Here is a 20,479-nt window from a genome sequence, read left to right on the forward strand (position 1 = left end):
TCACGGAGGGTTTATAGTGTAGGTGTGGCGGCAGGGCCGCCCCCAGAGCAGGCGCGGCCGCTGGGGGGCCCGGGGGTGGGTGTGGGGGCGGGGGGCGACGTTAGTGGGTTCTTTTACATCTCTTAAAACTCACCTGCGCACTAGAACGTGCACAAAGCAATTAAGGGGAAATGAGAGATCTTTAATTTAGCATGGCAGGAAGTGCAACAGTGGAGTGCGCTATTGTTGTCTCTGACCCAGGGAAGTGTAACTAACAGCCAGAAATGAGGTGTGGCAGAGCTGGAAGCACGAAAACTTTATTCAAACGTCCTTTCAAATTCAAACAGGTTTCAGCAGGTTTTAACAAAGAGCCGGTGTTAACCCACCCCCCACCCCCCTAAGCACAGTAGAACATAGTGTAGGAATATGACAGTGTTAAAATATTTGCATAGCCGGGAAAAGAGCCAAAGAAACCCAAAGCAAACACCCTCAACTTACAGCCAAACTGCATTTAAGTTTTACATCGTGCACTTTTCCCACTTTTTTTTTTTTGCTTCCAGCGACAGATGAGGAAGAAAAGTGGGGTGATCTCAGACCACCGATGCCTTCAGTGTGGCATGATCCATGTCCACGGGACACAGCGCTCTCCTTCCAAATGCGTGGCCTCGTCCCCTTTGTGGAGTTATTAATCACCCCGGTGAAGGGATGGAAACGCTGCCTCCGATACAGGAGGCATGGAAACGTGCAGCCTGAATTGCAGGACACGTCTGGCTGTGAAGCAGATTGAAAACTGATGTTTACAGAAATATGTGCACAAATATCATAAGAACACGTTTTTATAACATAAATCATTAATGTCAGATGTTATTTAGCCTCTAAAAGTTCCATGAATATTAAAATGAACAGTGACGCTTGAAGTAAAAACAAACAACTGGGTTATTTTCAAAGGAATAAATTAGGATGATATACATTTTTTAATATATATATATACAAAAAATATCATCTTTATGTTTATTTACAGAAGAGGCTGATTCATTTGCTGTACATGCTGCTCATAGGAAGGCGTGCTGAGCCAACATCATTATGCAATCTCCAGTTCCCACTGAAACCAGCTAAAAAGGAAACGTGGTTCAACCGATTCTGATTGCTCAAAGAGAGGTTTGCATCCATGCTGGTAATGTGGATTGTAATCTGAGAACAGCAGTCTCAACTTCAGTGTAAAAAAGATGAGTAGTAAAATACTTTACGCAGTAGTAGAAGAGTACAAAAGGGATTTTTTTTTCATTGGCACAAAGGTTGCTGCACCAGAAATTGAAATTCTTCTCATCTCCCTCCTGAGATGTCCAGTCAGTAGCTGGTTATAAAAAAAACCTTTAAAATTAGAAAGCAGAATCGGCCTCTTATAGCTAAATTTGCCCAACTCACAAATGCTGCATAGGGAAGCATAGTTACCAAGTGAAAATATGCCTAAAAATATTCCAGTTTAACCAGTTAATCACAAAAAATATCCTGAAAAACTCGCGTGCTCCTGAAACGGTAAAAACGGAAGACGAAACCTGGTAGAAAATACAGTAAAAATACAGATTTCAGATGGACAAAAGTTCATGGTCCAACAACTCTCCCAACTTTGACTACAGAATATATGCTGAAGACGCCACAGCGCCCCAGAAATGGGACCAATGTCTCTCTGGAGGTCGGGTGTGCTGAAGAAATAAGCTCCGCCCCCATTGTCAAGATTTGGGTCAGAGTTCTGATAATCATGATGTTCGAACCTTAATATTCCTGACTGAGTTGGTTTTGATGAGTTATTGATGCCGAAGGAGGAGGAACTCTGTGATTGACGTCTGCCGACCAGGAAGGAGGGTGGAGCCCCACATCAGTACTGCGGAGAATCTGGGCCCAAATGGCAAAACCGGTGCAAGATTTTGTTGGAAGGTTGCGGAGAATTGGGGCCCGTGTTTGGATTCGGATGAATATGCAGACGTCTTCATGTTGAACGCAGCGGGAGTTGATCTGACAGAAGCATGAACACCAGTTTCATCCTGAATGATGGCTGATTGGGTTCCCCCAGGTCAGCGTTCCTCATCAGAACCTGGATGTGAACATCTACAGGTTCTCTCCCGGCTGGTACTGAGGCTCCGTGGAGGTGAAGTAGTCCTCCAGGAAGCCCTGCAGGTACTCAAATGTGGGCCTCTCCTCGGGCTCTTTCTTCCAGCAGGTTAGCATCAGGTCGTGCATAGATTCTGGGCATTCAGCCGGACACGGCATCCTGTAGCCCCGCTCCACCTGGTCCAACACCTCCCGGTTCACCATCCCTGTGAGAGCGAGACAGGAACTTAGCTGTGAGCTGTGGAATGATTTTTTTTTTATTTGTTTTTTTGCTTAGAGCTGCAGCAGGAAGAGGAAGAGGAACCATTTCCACACATGATGTGCCAAAATAACAATATTGCTCATTTTAACTTTAGAACTTTGAAAAGGCAGCAGTGCTGGGCTGTCACACGCATGTGTGAGTGTAAAAACCACACGCAGGCGTGCTTAACAACGCCTCACAATCCAGAAATATAAAATTACTAAAACCCAAAATGCACAGTATCCCCTCTGGGCTCCTTGCCTGGATAGGGAACGCGGCCTTTGGTGGCCAGTTCGGTCAGCAGGATCCCAAATGACCAGACGTCAGACTTGATGGTGAAGCGTCCGTACAGGGCGGCCTCGGGGGCTGTCCACTTGATGGGGAACTTGGCTCCTGTGAGGAAACAGGTTCCCTTAGTTAAATTTAGATGAGAGCAAAAGCACATCAGCAGGATGAGTCACATGGTTTACTGTCACAACAGAGGTGACGCAGCAGCTTTAATAGGATCCAGGTCAGAAAACAATATTAAGCTGGATGGATGCAGGATAGTCGCGTAACTGTCGTGGGAACTGCAAATCCTGCAGCAACTGTGGTTCATTCAGATGTTCCCACCTTGTCTGGCTGTATATTCGTTATCCTCGATGAGACGAGCCAAACCGAAATCAGCCACTTTGCACACCAGGTTGTCTCCCACCAGGATGTTAGCGGCTCTCAGGTCCCGGTGCACGTAGTTCATCCTCTCCACGTACGCCATCCCCGAGGCAATCTGAGACACAGACCGAGCTCTGTGATTTCTGGCTTTTAAATGAATTATGCCCATCTGTTGATGTAGACATCGGGCTACCGAGGAAGCCGATTTTATTCAAATACAAGATCAAAACCGGACAGCGCGTCATATAGACCCACCTGAGCCGCCATGTCCACCAGCTGTGGGAGGCGGAGCATCTTCCCCATGTCACCTTTCAGGAAATCCAGTAAGCTGCCTGTTAGCAGGGACACGCAGCGCAGGTCAGTGCACGAGCGCCCATTCCCGATGAAATATTTACCAATAAACCGTTAAATTAAGGTGCTTTTCTTGCGAGCCTCCACAGATCTGTGCTGACCTTGACCCATGTACTCTGTGACAATATAGATGGGTTCTTCAGACACCACAGCGTAGAGCTGAACCAGCTTCTCGTGCCTCAGTTTCTTCATGACCTGAGCTTCCTGGAGGAAGGCCTCAGGAGACATGGTGCCAGGCTTCAGAGTCTTTATTGCAACTCTGGTTGTACCGTTCCAGGTTCCTGACAGAAGAATAAAACAGGGAGATCAAAAGTGGGGAAGGACTGGGACCAAATGTCACTGTAGATGCCTTTATTCTGCTTTCCCCGTGTCACATTTGGTTGAGTTTAGCAGAAAAAGATTATTATTGTCACTCTTGTGCAACCAATCAAGCTAACGTCAAATGTAATTTTGCACTAAGATGTAACATTTGAGGCACCGTGTGACCGTTAAATATGATGGGAAAGACAGATATCATCACAGTTAGAGAGAAAATCAAGACTGAACTCAGCACTACTGTGTGTGTATGTGTGTATCCTTATTTTATTAACCAAACTTCAATCCCCATAGCTTTCATTTAAGCATCTGTACAGCAGCAGATGAAATGTTAAAGGCATTAGAGATAAAAACCGGAACGAGTGCTTGGCAAAGCCATAAGAATTAGGAGAACTAGCACTCCTTTATGCACTTTGTTCTTCAGACAGATTGTTAATATTTCACTTGATCTTTTGAACTTCCTTTTCTATTGGGCATGTCTTCAGCAGCTCCTGTGTGTGTGTGTGTGTGTGTGTGTGTGTGTGTGTGTGTGTGTGTGTGTGTGCGCGTGTGTGTGTGCGCTCAGCAGCCTGATCAAAGCAGCACTTACCCATCCAGACCTCTCCAAAGCAGCCCTGTCCAAGCTTGAGATCAAGGCGGAGGGATTCTCTGGGGATCTCCCAGGCATCCTTGGATAATCCCTGAGTCTGAGGCTTCAGGACGGGACAAATGTCCGTCAGGCTGTGACACAGGCCATCGGCGTGCTCTGACCATGGAGAACGCAGTGGAAGAATCACAAGGCTGCATTCCAGCTGTGTTTGTGTGTTTACGTGGCGCCAAACTCACTGCGATAGTGATTGACGAGATGCTGCAAGCTGCTGAACTGCGTGCGCGACGTGATGTAGAAGCCGCCACTGTCCAGCTTCCTGATCTTGTAGTGCTTCACGTTCAGCCCTTTAGTGTTGTCATAGTCCAACACGGACAGGCAGTAGGCACCTGGAGAAAAGCGCAAATAATGTGGGGCTAGATCTCCGCCGCTAGAGGGCAGCACCTCTCCAGGAAACTCTCAGACTCCAGCCGAGACTCAGGCAGCAGCCTCCCCCTTCCCTGAATGGTTGAACTGGGTGATGCGGCCTGGTGGTTGCACTGTTCTTAGCCTCAGCTCCACGCTGACCTAATTCTGTCAGGCTCGCCCACCACACACCTCTCCACGGGTCTCCCTTCCCTCCTGCCCTCCCGATCCTTTCCCATTTCTGTCTATGAACATTTTACATCAGCACCCAACGACAAACCCAGAGATGACGGGACCTCTTGTAAAATAACGGCAGAGATGGAGCTTCGCATGGGAGATGTGTTTGCTGCAGCATTCACTGCCGGAAGCATCTGATCGGCCTCCAGACGGATTCCCGTAGGCAACACAACCAACCTTTCCCCATCTGCCGGCTTTGTCTCTGTTTTGTACCCACACCGACACACAATCAGCAGCTGGCTATCGCGTCTTACAGGACTTCCTATTGGTCCATTTTACAAAGATTGCCCTAGAATTCAAACTTTGCATCACACAGAGACTGGAATAATTTTGCAAAGTCATAAAATATTGAGAGAGGAGGGGCCTACAAAAACTCAACAACAAGGGAAGCTCACCAAAGATTAAGAAGGACCTGGCGAATGACATCTAAACCAAGACGAACTCTCACCTTTGGTGGTCTCACTCTCTCGCACCAGGAATGTTCCTCGCCGGTTCTCCAAGCTGAGCAGCAGCCTCTCGGAGTCCCTGCGGGTAATTTTGCCAAAGTACCACCTGATGGAGTTAGAGAAAGAGACAAATGTGGGACACAGAAGACAAAATTGGTGTTGGGGAAAAGAGCAGAAGTGGGGGGAAGCGACAGGACGCGGCGAGGGCGAGTCGTTGCTGAGGTTTTCCCATAGTCGTTCCAACAAAAGCATGCAGCAGCGGCTTACCTGGAATCTAGAGCCACGCTGGGATGACTGCAAGGTGGGGGGGCCGGGGGGTGCAAGAGCAAGAAAAGGAGGTGTTAGAAAGTTAGCTTGTGAAGCTTAAATGTAGAAGGAAGTGGGTTAGCATGACAGGAGTGTTCACGTCAAGCAGGAAAGAAGGAGCCACACTTAAATAAAGGAACAAGGAATGTTGGATCAATAGGTTTTAAGTCCTCTGACTGATAGATGTCATGATTGTTCAGATGAATCAACGTAAAGACACAATTTCATCCCACAGAGTCAAAAGGACCCTTAAGGAGGAAAAGATAAAACCTACTCTTCTGCCTGGATGGAGTCGGATGGAGCCACATAATTGCTGGGGATGTAGCCGCTGTCGCCGGTGGTCAGGGAGCGAGCCAGCCACCAGTCTCCTTCTCTGCACAGGTAAGAAGACAACAGGCAGCACTGAGCCCACCTCATCCCACATCACAACACAAAATAAACATCTTTGCAGACAGAACACAGGAGGTTTTACAGGAGGAAACGCAGTAATGAGGGTGGGGAAACAGATGACACGTGCTCTATGTCACACTTTACCGGGGAGTGAACAGCTGTAGCGTCGCAGCACCACATTCAGCCGGAGCAAATAGAAAAACAGTCAGTTTGCACCTCAATAGAATCTGGTGGTGCGAAGCTTGGCACCAGCTTGCTCTGGACTAGCAAACTGCTAAGGTTCATGGGGCAGGAGCAGGGTTATTTGCCCTTGCAGTCTAAGTGTTACAGCGCTCCACACAGCACGCCTCAGGTGATACACTAAAACACACACAGGCAGACAAACAGGACATTCAAATATTCCAGTGAAACTTCACAAACCTGCAGTTTAATTTCCTCCTATCAAAAAAAGCCACCATTTGCAGTTGAGAAGAGATGAAACAAAGAGAATTGAAGAAATAAAGGAGAGAATTGTTACGAGCAGTGGAAAAAGAGCAGAAGTCACAAAAGCAGACATGAAACATTCGGCATTGTTCCTTTTCTGATACACCTAAACTGCTTACAGAGGAAGGAGGCTCAATAATTCATGCAAATACAGCTGACAGGATCTGACCAGAACGATAACGTAAGACTGACGTTTCACCGATGCCCCTTCGCTGACCTCCAGGGCGGGCAGGTTCTGGGCACATTTGACCCACTGCAGATTCCAGGGCTGTGCTCTAAGGGGCCAGATGCAGTGAAAATCCACTATTGTCCTCAGCTCTAGCCTTCTAGGTCAGCAGTTTGATAGCAGGCAAGCAGCACTGGGGGTGCAGCGCGACAGTCTATGGTTCACTGCACCTCTATCGGTCTGGCTAAGAGGCCCCCCATTTCACAAACAAGCCCCTCCCCCTTACAGTTTTAAGTTTGCACAGAACAATTGGGTTTCATGGCGCCCGTCAGCAGCCAGCATGGATCACATCTGCGTCCATGGTCGGAGCTGTAACATGGAATCCAGAAACAAGTGTAGCAATGTGTCTGTAGGAGCCAGAAATCAGGCTCTGCTGCCTGTTCCCACGGTTACCAGTATGCAGATTGATCACTGGCACCTCTGACCAAGTGCAGCGTGATTTTCCTTACGTGTTGTTGACAATCTGGAGGCGTTCGCCCTTCCTGAAAGACAGATCGGACGCCGTTCTCGATTCATAATCATACAGCGCCACAAAGGTCGTCACACCTCCTGCAAGAAGAAAACATTTACAATGGCGCACGCAACAAGGTGCTCGTTTTAAACCCACTCTGAGCCGCCACGCCCACCTGCGAGGGTGATTCTGCTGGGAGCGGTGAGACTGTTATTGTCCACACCCCCAAACAGGGCCAGCTCCGCGTTATTAGGCATAGACTGGCCACCGCCAAGGCCTCCCTCCACTGTCGAGCTGCGGTTTGGTGTCAAAGACTGTGGATTGGAGTTGTGGTGGTGGCCACCAGCCCCTCCCCCAGAGCTGAGGGTTCCATCAAGGCTGCGACTTCGTTGGCCTACATCTTTGGGCTTACTCTTATGTCCCCCCATGACTGAGGTCGGTGATGCCTTCAATGACAGAGAAAAAGAGTGCATCTTAAACAAAGCAGTGTTTCAGAGACGGCCGTCCTTACGTTAAAGGACGGCCGTCCTTATGTTAAAGGACGTCCTCTGGAAAAATTCCTCTGACCGCTCAGAGGCCAGATGCAGAAACCAGAGATGTAACAGAAACCAGTGATCTAAACCCACAGAGATGCCGTGTCATGAAGACCACATGAAGCAAAACCTCCCCACTGATGCTGGTGCAGCTGCTCAACACTGATATCTGATTACTCCCCCCCCCCCACACACACACACACACACACCACACACACACACACCACACACACACACACACACACACACACACACACACAGGGGTACGGAGACAGCCATGAAACAACCACTCTCCGTTTGATTTGATTGAACTATATTCATATTTATGCTAATTTACTCGTTAAAGGCCTTCTTTGAGGAGGTGCTATGATTCATTTATGAGCAGCACATAAATCAGAATATTATTGTTCATTGCCAGCATGAATATCAGCGACAGAGGTCGTCAGATTTTACTGTGGAAAGGTTGAAGGTCCAGCAGTGATGTGCTGAGGGCAGGCCAGAGGTCAGCCTTTTCCTTCCTCTCCTGATCCACATCGTTCCTCTGTGATGCAGCTTAGCGGCAGGAGATCCTCACAGCAAGCCAAGGATAATTCACGGAAACGAGCCAGTGCATCACGGATACATAAATCCATGGGGGGTCGTGTAAGAAATGCCACTTTAAGCATGATAGCATTTGATTTGGGGGCAGGCTGGGGTTAGGGTGCATATGGGCGCTGTCTGACTACTCAGCCCTTTTAGCCAGCATCCTGACTGACTGTTGCTATTTAGAACAACACAGCATCAGTTGGATCCACCTCATTCAGCCGGCACACACACACACACACACACACACACAAGCTGCAACATGCAGGCTAGCGGGTACGCTTGGAGTCAGAGCTTTGTGGTGACATATGGTGGAAAATGTGTGACACAGAGGCCAGTTTTCCAACCACGCACAGTTTCATTCATTCATAAGTGGTCCGGGAACTGGGAACTGGTCCGGAGAAGAACAGGATTCCAAAACTGAAACTATGAACATCAAATGATGGCTGAAAGAGACTCGCCCTGCTGCTGCAGGATTTAAAACCTATTGTTTGACTTTTTTTTTTTTTTTTTTTACACACATCATTCATTAGACACACCCAGAATTTTAACACGCATAAAACAGCAGGTGTGTGTATTAGCGCGCGTGTGTGTGTGTGTGTATTCGTGTGTGTGTGTCTGACCCACAGCAGTGGCGGCGCGATGCAGAAGGCAGCCAGATGAATAAAAGAGGAGAAGAATTTAGTGCCATAAATGAACAGGATGGGGGAGGATGGAGAGGAAGTGAAGAGGAATCAATGCGTACGTACAGTCAATATCTGCCCCTGGGGGTACGACTACATGAGGGAGGGGGGGTCATGTCCCATAAAGGCCTGAGCATGGTAGGCAGGTTAACACGCTGACATGAGAGCACAGACACAAAGATGACGGGCGGCTCGTCGAGCTGCCCTTTGTGCGTTTTGGTGCCCCCCCCCCCCCCAAGCAGACTGGTGTCACGGTTAATAAGCTGCAGCGGCCCGAGAGGCGACACCACCACTGTCGGATGTGTGAAGCGTGTCACGCTGCTTAGCGGATGTTAACGTAGAATGTTGCCTAAAGAATTAATCAAATATATTATATATGAATAAATAAATATATTAAAAATGCCATTTTCACTATTTGTATACTGGGCTGGTTTATTGAATCTGGTGGAGCACCTAAAGGCCATATTCTCTATGTATTTTTCAATATGTTTTGAAAATTGCCACTATTTAATTGAATTTTACTCTAACCCAGGCTGGGCAGGAGCAGCTTCCTGAAAGTGTTACTGATTGTAAAGATGTTGTGGAGGAGAAGGCACGTGATGGCCAACCTGCCTGCATTTAAGCTCCATTACGGGACAGTTTTCCTCTTACATCCAACAGAATCTGGCTGTTTTGCTGCTACAGTACCATCTTCTATTCACGCTCCAACAAAGTCACGCTTTGTCCGTTCACAGCAGGAAGTAACAAACAAGACCCAGAAGTGCTCTTTCAGACAGATGGATTACAGTTCTCAGTGAGCCAGAAATATGGAAATGAAGGAAGCGGAGCAGTGGCGTGTTCTGCGTGTCGTCAGCAGCTGATGGCGAGCCCGGTTCTGCTCAGACAGCGTCGAGCTTCTGCAACAAGCAGCTACTGTCTGAGGCAGTGCAGCCTGGAAACCCTTCTAGTAAACCAGGGAAGGGGCGCGGCTGGATCGTTGGGGGATTTTCTTAATTATGCATAAGATCTGACAATGAATTCCAAATCCTTCGTGTCTCCCGGGCTTCCTGCAAACAGGAATAGGCTTTTGATGGCTGCCAGGGTTGTTTTGTGCTGACAGGAGGCAGCTTTCAGGTTTGCAAAAAGAAAGAAAGAAAACGCAATCTCAGAATCCTGCCACCGAAATAATCGGAGGGCGTGTGTCACTGATCCATTAACAGGCTTCCGAGGAGGAATGAGGCCAGGATCATGACACTGGACCATTCACACAGGCAGCCTGTGCTCTGAGAGGATGTTCTGTGCACTGGTTAAAAAAAAATCCTTTTATCTTTTATCAAATAGTCACAAACTCAGATGTGCTGCGTGCTGCCATAATGAGAGATTTTCCACGAGGAAGCCGAGGCAGAGCCAAAAAGCTCAAGTCAGGGCCTGTGCACAGTGATGACAGTTACAGTGGACCCTGTTTCCATCACAGCGCGCCGCCTGCTTTTGCTGGCTGTTCCTACTGGCTGTGCTCTCACACGTGGATCGGGCATGTCCTGACAATCCACATTCTCTGTGTAGATTTAGCCGCCGGCTAAATGCACAAGGCCACAAGCTTTTACTGTAACGTCGTGCGTGGAACAGACTGTCAGATTTGGGAAAACAAGAGGTCCCCCCAGGTTACTGAGCAGGAAGAGCGCTTGAACCCAGGGGGGTGACTTGGTTCTAGCAGCTCTTTCTGCAGGGGCACCGAGCAGAACTGGGGCACAGGTGAACAGGAGCCATCAGGCCGTATTCAGATATGGGACCCACCTCAACGGGTTCATCCATCAATCGACACCCCCCCTCTGATTTTTATTTAATCACCAAATAAAACTGACCCAACGAATACTGACTGTGACTATTGTGCAGGATATTTCCTTCCTGCCTATCAGACAGATGAGCAGAGATATCATCCTGGTCTTTATCATTTGCATGAGCACAGATGAACGTTGAAGGTGGGGGTGTCTGCCGGTGTGCTGCTCACGGCAGGAGCCCTGTGATACGTCTCTGCTGATGTAGCGCAGCAGACAGGAAGTGTGTGTGGCTAAAGGGAGGCAGGTCATCTCAATGCTCTTTATGTAATTACAACGGGGAGGGGGGGGGGGGGGGGGGGGGTGCCGGGAGGCTTTTGGTCCTGCGTCATAAATCGTAGCATAATCCAGCCCCACTCATTCTGTCCAGATTACCAACATCCAGCCCCTAATCTTCCTGGTTGAATGCTGCGATGATGAAATTCCATCTGGGGCTTGCAAACAAAATGGGTGTAGCAATGACAGGACGGGACAGAGCGGTCAAACCGCCGTTCCGAGCCTTATCGTGTCTCAACAAATCTGTCTGCCGAGAACAGAGGACACCTGGAATATTTTCACACAGTCTGACTAGGATGGAATGTACCTGGTGCATCTAGACAAGCGCGCCACCTAAAAATGGAGCGATTCTATTTTATGGAATCAAATTTGATCTTAACTGTAGTAATAATTAGTTATTAGTAGGATGAATTAAGGTCTTAACCAACAATTGCAGCAATTCTGACTAATTCTCTCACCTTTATCTCATTTTTAATCCTGATACTGTAGATTCACTCACAGTTTTGGGAACTTTCAGACCACATATCAAGTTCCCTTAACGCTCCTGATGCTCACTGACAGACGGACGACTTCCTGGTATTGAAGAGAATGTTATCTGGTTTCTAAGCAAACATGAATAGAGGAAATGTCTGCTTGGATGTGTTTGCAGTTCAGCTCCCACACAGCTTTAAGTGGTTGACTAGTGTTCATTTGTACTTCCCATTGATTGAGCCATTAGGTTGATTATTACAAACAGCTACGGTGAAGTGACACGGCCAGCGACACCCCCCCCCCCCCCGTTCCAAGGTCTGAAGGTAAACATACACCCTTGCTGAGTGCTGGATAAAGCATGTGTACTGCCCCCCTCTTCTCCAATCAGACAGACATTGGGATAGGGAGGTGCTGAAGTCAATATTTACTGCTACACACACATACAGAGCCCACACGTTGCCATGACGCCGATTCCAAGCATTCCACAAACCGACAAATGCAGGATAGTTACACACAGTCTTTCTGGGCCAAAGCAGTGAGGGAAGACATGATGTGACGGTGTGATATTAGCACAGCCTTTAATTTATGAGGCATGTCTTTCCCTTCCTGCAAGCATTTCAGAGGGAAACTCCAGGACGGGATACAACAAAATGGATTATGAGTGGCCTCCCCCAAAATTTTGCCATTGTGACGTTTTCAAGATGTTTTCCCATAAAAACATCATGTTTACCCAGTTTTCAGGCTTCTCAGGAGGCTGCAGCGCTTTGGCTTCTGTAATAGGATCAGAGGCTGGGAGCCCTGATCCCTTTCATTCTGTGTGTGTGTGTGTGTGTGTGTGTGTGTTGTGTGTGTGTGTGTTGTGTGTGTGTGTGTGTGTGTGTGTGTGTAGGTCTCACACTGGTATTTTTGATAAAAAAAAGTGACCTACAATGTGTTAGCTCACCTTTTGTTTGCCAAATACAAGAGCCAACGTGACTGTGAAACCCTATGACATCTGTGGGCCCGTGGAGCCGAGCAGCTGGCCGTTCCATCTTAACCCCGGCGCTTTGCAGAGGAATTTTTTTTCGACCACTTCCAAACAACAAACACTGCTGGCAACAACTGCAGGTCTGTGGATTTTCCATGATCCCTTGTTCCTAATCTGACTACGACATACATCAAATTATTTTGGGATTGCGTCTCTGTGGGAGGATATCTGGGCCATTTTGGACGGGCCGTCTTGGTTGAGAAGATCGCAGGACAGCAGCAAACAGAACAGAATGTTTGGATTTATATGCAAATGAAGGATCCAAAGTTCAAGACTGTTCAGTTTCTACAATGGAGTCTGTCACAATATCTCAGGATGCTCCTGTTTATCCCAGAATTCCACAACTACAAAAAATTGTAGTTGTAATTTCAATTGGAGAACATTTGCATAATACAATAACAAACAAAGCTCACTATGTAGTCAACAAATGGCGACTGCGTTATTTAATTACAGGTCTGTCCAGGCTGCTCATCAAAGATCTGCATTGCCTCTTAACAGTGGAGGTAAAGCTCCAGATGCAAATGATGGGCAAAGAAGTTGCAGAAATAAAAACAAACTCTAAGTAGTTTCCAAGGATTAAACCTGAGCCGGACTTTATTTGTAAGGACTGACCTAATTAAAAGAAAAAAACACCCGACTGAATAAAAGATTTAGATGTTGTGTTATTGTACTTTCATTTGCCAAGTCTTCAGAGAATGTAACCAATGACAGCAAAGACCTCTGGGAGTCTCACCAGTCACGATGGAAGTGAAGCAGCCTCTTGGAGAAGAGGTGAAACTAACAGAAGTCCACTTTCTTTTATTTGACCTGGATGACTGACAACATTCACGTCATGTTTCATTTGCAAAAGTTGCTCAGCTGATCCTGAAAAGTCTGTCTCCTGACGTATTGGACACGGCGACGTTCCTGAAGGAGGATAAAGCAGAAGAAAGATGCGCGCTAATGGGGCTTTATCAAAGGCTGGATGGCCCAGGGTCTCCCAGCTGTCCTATCTCACCAAATACAGAGCAGGAGAGAGACGTCTCCCCTGCTGAAGTCGCTGAGATCAGAGGCATGCCAGGCATGCACGGCCCCCCGATGGCCGTGAGACGACCCACACACACACCAGGGATCGTGTGAGAAGTCAGATCGCCCCTCTGCCCCTCATTTAATATTTAATTTACTAAACCCTCTGCATTTACTTTCTCTGACAAATATCAATTAGTGTAAAAAGTGTCTAAAAATAGATCATGTCGGTCTGGTTTATAGTTTAACTGTCAATAACGTACTTAAGCAACAGAGTGCAGGTCTCACGTACAGTATATGTTTAAAACACAGTAAATTATCAAGTGATTTTCATATAAAGTCAATATTTTACTTGTAAATAGAAGGTCAGGACCACTTGGGGAGAGATTACATTTGCAGAATACATGAAAAAATGTGTTTAAATTGAACCATTTTACATTTAAATCTGTTTTGAGTCCGAATAAATAAAAGTCTAATGGGCAATGAGAGGAATTCTGCAAAAGGATCCAAATGCATGTGTGTGTGTGTGTGTGTGTGGGGGGGGGGGGGGGGCGCAGTTTGCTGATATATTCTGGTGGAGTGTAAAGGGAAAGGGTGATCAGGTAATGTAAATAACGTGGAAATACCCCAGAACTATGGAGAAATGTTGTCAGTTACATTCCAGGAACGCTTCCGCATCCTTTTACTTCTGCACCCCATCTAAATATGGTCATTGTGTAAAGTGAGACTGATGAACCCGACTCATGTCTTCAAACAGGAGGAAGAACACGATGGAGGGAAGAAGAAGATTATCTGCCAGGGATTTCTTCTCCCCTCCCCACTTCCACCCCCAAATCTAACATCCTCACACTCTCCCTCTGCCTCCTTCCCCTGCACATCCCCCCATCATTCCTTCAATCCTTTCAGGAGATTTCCAGAAGGAACTGGTGCAAATAAAGGAACTCAGTTAGCCCGATGTATCACGTGAGGAAGAAAAACATCCTTTTTCTGCTCACCAAATATCAGCAAAGTGGTTGTCAGATTTAACAGTCCTAAATGCTCCGTGGCAAAGACCCCGGAGCTGCGGCACGGAGAGGCACCTTTTGCACGATGTTTCAATGCCTCAGCGATGTCGCTGGAATTCGGCGGAACCTTAGATTTCAAACCCCTAATCACTTTTCAAAGATGTGGGATTGTGATGTGCCCAGGTCTTCCCTGGATCTGAAGTGTCTCCGCTTCAGTGGGAGCGGATTTCTTCCGTTTAACCCTTGATTTGCACAACAAGGCAGTCAGAACCCCCCCAGGCTAACCCAGGGGGGCCGCGTTTAACCTATAGAAGAGCCTCGGTGAAGGCTGTAGCTTAAGATTTATCAATGCCAATAAATGTATAATTCCTTTTAAATGTATTCATTGTTATGTCATTGCAGTTATGGCAAATCTTCATTAAATACTAAAATAAAAAGGTCTAAATTTATTGTTTTTTCCTCACATTTTCCTCTAACTTAACCTGAACGATGTTAAACAGCTGCTGCTTCTCTGGTTCTGACTGGATAACCAGCAAGTTGACTGGAAACCACCTCACGACCAGCATGTTGTTACATAAACATCAACTGTTCTCCTGCAGGCGCCACGTTCACCTTTATGCACACTCAGCAAGAACTGGTGACGGTGCTACAGCACTCCCGATGGATGACAGACAACATTTAGGTGATTTAGGCTCCACTCAAATTTCAGGGTTTATGGAGAGCAGTGGGTTGGAATTTTCTGTGTTTTTACACTTTTTTTTTTAGATGTGGCTGTTTTCTCCAAAGGTGATTTGTGGGATTAGATTCTCCACTTTAACCATGGAAATGTGTTTAAATAGGAGAAGAGTGCATGTTTGCTACGACCGAGCCCAGTCATGGCTCAGGAATGCAGAGTGGAGGAACGGGCGAGTTTCAACCGCTCACTCCCACAGCCCAGGGCAGGAATGTGCAGGCGGCAGGTAGAGACACCTTCCCACCCTGGACGTGGTCGGGGTACCACCTGCCCTGTTCCGAAACAGTCCCTCCTCTTCCCGCCTGTCACCGAATGGAAAAACAAAATATGGCAGCGCTCTTTTAGGAGTGTGACAACACACACTTGCAGACCGGCTTATGTTTACAGTCAACACAACATCAAATGTCATTAAATGCCCCATGCTGGGGCTGCTCATCAGCCACAGGTCAGACCAGAACCAATGGCTGACATCAAGTGTCTTTTATTTTAAAAAATAGGGAGAAAAGATACAGTGGACCTCGATATTCAGGAATATTTGGTAAGTGAACAATGTCGTTAATCTGGAAAATACCCAATAATCGATGTACAGTACTCCTTTATTTAAATCACGTGAATTCAAATACCGGTTGTGCAGCTTTGTTTTCATGCACTGTGTCATTCCAGCCTTCCACTTCAGCTAAAGAGGAATGGAAAATGGAAAAAATGTATTCTGATTACATTAATTAGATTAAAAAAATGGCTTTGTTTTCATTTCATCTGGACTTTAGTCCAAATTACAGAAAACAACCTTAAATTGGGAATGACTGTTCAAACATTTAATTAAATCTAAAAACAAAAAGGCAAAAATGTGCCACTAAAGTTCTGGAGCAGCCTGATCTACCATAACACAATAATGAGAATATTTGTATAAATCCTAAAGCACATTTTCAGAGCCAGGTTGCAGCGGCGTGTCTATAAATAAATCAGAGATTTCTGCTGCAGCTTTGGCTCAATTAAACAATGCAAAGCTGGCAGAGTTGAGGTGCAGCTTCCTCTCAGATAGACAAATAAGAGCAGCAGCCTTCACCATTAAACTTTAAAATGCAGCCGTCACGCACACACATCGGCGCCAGGGCAGATCTGCTCGCAGCCTCCGCACTTCCTCACAGGCTGAGCGGCCAGATCTCCAACGGGGCCGTTTCCTCCAGCGCTTTCAAACCAGCCTTTTGTTCACAGGGACCTGATTTCAATAGTCAAATGAAACTCGGTGGAGCAGAGAAGCTGCGAATGTGGCACAGACGGGGAGGCACTCAATGGGCCCGTAAACTGCTCTGGATCTAATCTATACCACCCTGGGGGAGGGATGGGGGATCATTTAATACAAGGAACGCTATCATGTTTCTTAATAAAACATATGATTATTAACAGGCTTAATTAATAACACGAGTTTCCCAGTTTCACAAAAAAAAACACCAAAGTTCTGAAGAAAGTTCTAAAATAAAGACAGAAGAAAGTTTATTCCATCCACTTTAATCCCACTGCAACCACAGCAGGACTGCCCTTATATACCGCAGCCCACCACCAGGGGAGGAGGTTGACAGTAAATACAACAGATGATGCTCATGCCAGAAACCAGTCGGTCCCGAGAAAAAGAGATTTTCCTTCTGAAATGAACAAATCGGCTCTCTTTCTCTGGCCTGGGTCAGATTGAAAGAGGCTGATCCTCTCTGCGAGAACATGATCAGCATGTCAACTCCCATGTGAACATATAGAGCAGCGATTCTCACAGGATGGAGAGGCTGACGTCTGAAAGGGGCCTGGGGTGCTAATGCTTCTCCTTCCAGCATCTTCATTCTGGGCAGCCTGGCGCAGCTGCACCCACACAAAGACGCACACAGGCAACTTTCTAAATGCCAGAGATGACTTTTCCTGTCAGAAGTGCGCGGAGCGATGGGAAAGCTCCAGTGAGAGCGATCACGTCTCAACACAGGCAACAGTGGACGGATTGAGCGGAGATGTGTGTGGCCTGTGTCACCCTGGCCCGTTTCCAGTGGAGCGGAGGGACAGGAAGTGGTCCGGGATCCTGGGAGGATACAAGCCCTCTTCTGTGTGTCAAACCACAATAAGACACCAAATTCAAATAAGAGGCGACTCAGAACCAATGTGGGGGCCAGAATTTCTGCTTTCAGGTAGCCCAGACATCACTTTAGTGCAGCTCTGTTCCGGCAGATGAAAACCAACGCAACGCTCAACATATGTGGCCTCGACACATGAGATAAATCACTCCGTCGAAAGCCTGAAAACAGATCCAGATCCAGAGCCCGACAGGATACAGAAATGGACAGACGGAGCGAGAGAACAGGTGGCTCGGGACTTCCTGTGCTCGGCCCTGCACCCTTTAAAGTAGCTGGGCGCTAATTAGCACCAAAACTGGGACAGATCGACAGAAGTTTACTATCCGAACACATGAAATATTCAAAGCCTGTTGTCAGTGGGGAACCCACCCCAGATACGTCCCCCTAAAACGCTCCTTGTCTGCTCCCTGGCACATTGGAGAGGTATCGGCGCTGGCGTGTGACAAGTGTTTTGTTCTGGATGCCAGACAGAAGCGAGCAGCGAGCATGAGACCCATTATTTCCACTACTACTATGGTTTCATTCATTCAGTTTTGCTGCTCTGACGGTCCAGGCTTCAGCACAAAAGCTGTAATTATAGAAAGTGGGACAAAAATTCAAGAATTTGGCAAAAGGCAGTGGATGCAAGGTTCCCCCCACTCACTGTTAGAAATGAAGATGAATCACGTCCCCAACTTCCTGTTACTGTTAAAGAATAAACTAGTGACATCACTTGGTATTAAAAGACCCAAAAAGGATTAAAATATCATGGAGAGTCATCTTCCGTCCTCCAATGAGAACTGGCCTCCTTTCTCTTCTGTTCTGGTCTCCACAGCGTCACATTTACAACCCGCTGGGTGTCAGTGAATCCTCAACTGACCTAAAGGAAAATGGGCCACAGCCTGGATCCAACCACAGACTCAGCAGACCTTCAGCTACACTGTCGGATGCTCGACGTCTGACGTTCAATGAATCTGCTCAGTTTGTTCCTGTGCTGCTTCACAGACTAAAATAAACACATCCTCATATAGAGACCAGGCTCTCTAGAAACCCCTCCTAAACGACCTCCTTCCCAATTTTCTAAATAGGTGCAAAAAGAAAAGGAACCATTCCGAAAGTAGCAGAAACGTGCGTGAAACAAGCGTCTCATTGATGCCAGGCCCAGAGTATCACCCTGACAGACAGACCACTCCAGTATGAGGGGAAACAAAGGGGCCTGTCCACAGCCACTCTGCCAATTAGCAGGAATTTATCCCTCAAGAGCCACTTTCCACCAACCTCACTGGAGCTGACATAAACATCTACGGCTTTCACTTGAGGGCATTCATGGGATTCCAGGAAGCATTAAGTTCTCCTCTGTGGAACCTAGAAAAGTACAATGACCTTCGGATGCCACTCTGAGAGACGCTTCCCTCGTTTGGGTGGTAGGCCGCGCCGCCTCGCCACCGGCAGAGAAGGTTTTGCCCGGACTTTAGGCGAAAGCGTTTTGTCGTCCTCCATGGCCACTTTGTTCGCCTTCAGCCCAAAGTAAATATCTAAGGATGCTCGCAGGGTGCAACATTTGTTCGCCTGGTGCCAAACAGCCTAATTCCTTCAGGAAAACACAGGCGAAATCTGTGGGGGATTACCCCCCCGGCCAGTGGTCACCAAACACGATATGTTTTCATGCACATGTTTGTGCCTCTTTCAGATTAGGATTAGGAAGAAGACAGAGAAAGTTGGTTCCGGGATTAAACGCACAGATTATTTAGGTTGTGGGCGCATCTTTGCATCACACCAGCGGCTCAGCAGGTTCAAGCTTCACGCATCTGCGCTGTTTGATGGACCAAATCGGAAGAATCATCACCGCACGGAAGCAGCTTTCATCCCTGTTTTAATCATCCTCATCCATCCTGTCATCACACAGCATAATTAAATATCACCTCTGTTTGATTTGGGGCAGCTTTATTACAGCTCGCGTGCACGTTTCACCTGTCCGCTGAAGGTTATTAAGGTCTGACGGTTCCAGTGGCACCTGTAAATTCTGGTCAGATGTTAAATCTGCACTAGGAAAGGGAAAAACCTGCGATTATGTGATTTAGGGGTGCTTTTATTAGTCATCACAGCATTAGAGTCGAGATGTGGGCCTTCGGTTGAGTGGGAGGGGTTAATCCTGAACATGTGACAGACGTCTCTTTTCAAGTAAGTAGACAGAAGAATTTGTGGCATTTGGTGTGGGGGAAAAAAGAGCATGAAACGGGAGTTGAGCAGGTAGAACGGAATCTAACCAAGACCCAGCCAACTTTCATCTCTGGAGACTCACGCCACCTTTTCTTTTACACAATATGAACTATTATCAGTTTACTTAAAGTTTGAGAATTTGGGGTTGTATGAAAAGAGAAAAATAACTACATTAACGAGGCATTTGCGTCTGTGTCACAGTTCCCGAGAGGTAAAATGGAGATGATCTAGTTTTAATGAATGATCTGTCTGCGCCTCCTTCATTACTCTAAAGTAGTACAGGCGACTCACCCGTGACGCACAGGCTGCTGGAGATGAGGTGTCGTCCTTTCTTATGCCGATCACACAGGTGGATTTTTTTTCAATAAACCATCAAAGAAGTGATAAGAGGAAGCAAAAGCTCGCAGATCCTTAAACTGGGGCTTCGGAGCAGCAGAGACAACCAAAAAAGCCAGCGACAGAGGAAGCGAAGGGAGGCGATCCCATTCAAGTGGAGGGGCGGCCCGCAGAGATCATGACGGGGAGATGACTCAGAAACGGAGAAACCATGCCCCCACTTCAGACTGTTTGGATCAAACCCGGGGTCGATGAGACCAGCCGAGCTGCGTGCGTCCCCGGCAGGTTCACGCGCGGCAGCAGCGCGTCTGACAGCAGGAGCGCAGCGGCACGAAATCCCGATCAAAACACTGGGAGCTGATATTACAGGGGGGGTGGGGGTGGGGGTGCAGGGAGGGGCCTCCAACCTCCACTCCCGGCTCTGATTGGTCCAGACCCAAACCGGACTGAGTTGGAGCTCCTGTCTCACCTGATTGCGCGGACCAGTTTTGGTTGTTCAAAGATTTTACTTTCTATTTTGTCAAAC

At 47.2% G+C, this 20,479-nt stretch overlaps 1 protein-coding gene across 3 annotated transcripts; it reads right to left on the reverse strand.

Moving 5' to 3' along the window:
- Window positions 1-280: 280 nt before the first annotated feature.
- On the reverse strand, window positions 281-20,299 carry src (v-src avian sarcoma (Schmidt-Ruppin A-2) viral oncogene homolog). 3 transcript variants are annotated; one of them, XM_057041764.1, is made up of 14 exons: window positions 19,909-20,299; window positions 7,352-7,622; window positions 7,175-7,274; window positions 6,437-6,454; window positions 5,901-5,999; window positions 5,588-5,614; window positions 5,323-5,426; window positions 4,472-4,621; window positions 4,236-4,391; window positions 3,433-3,612; window positions 3,236-3,312; window positions 2,942-3,095; window positions 2,591-2,722; window positions 281-2,294 (listed from the first exon to the last, which is right to left on the reverse strand). In XM_057041764.1, the coding sequence occupies exons 2-14, from the start codon at window positions 7,602-7,604 to the stop codon at window positions 2,086-2,088; spliced, it is 1,659 nt and encodes a 552-aa protein (XP_056897744.1). In that variant the 5' UTR covers window positions 7,605-7,622; window positions 19,909-20,299; the 3' UTR covers window positions 281-2,085. The 3 variants fall into 3 exon arrangements, with proteins under 3 accessions (XP_056897744.1, XP_056897745.1, XP_056897746.1); XM_057041765.1 differs by lacking the exon at window positions 5,588-5,614 and having other exon boundaries at window positions 19,909-20,298; XM_057041766.1 differs by lacking the exons at window positions 5,588-5,614; window positions 6,437-6,454 and having other exon boundaries at window positions 19,909-20,298.
- Window positions 20,300-20,479: the final 180 nt, after the last annotated feature.

Source organism: Takifugu flavidus, chromosome 8 (assembly GCF_003711565.1).
Source record: "Takifugu flavidus isolate HTHZ2018 chromosome 8, ASM371156v2, whole genome shotgun sequence".
NCBI classification, from domain to species: Eukaryota; Metazoa; Chordata; class Actinopteri; order Tetraodontiformes; family Tetraodontidae; genus Takifugu; species Takifugu flavidus.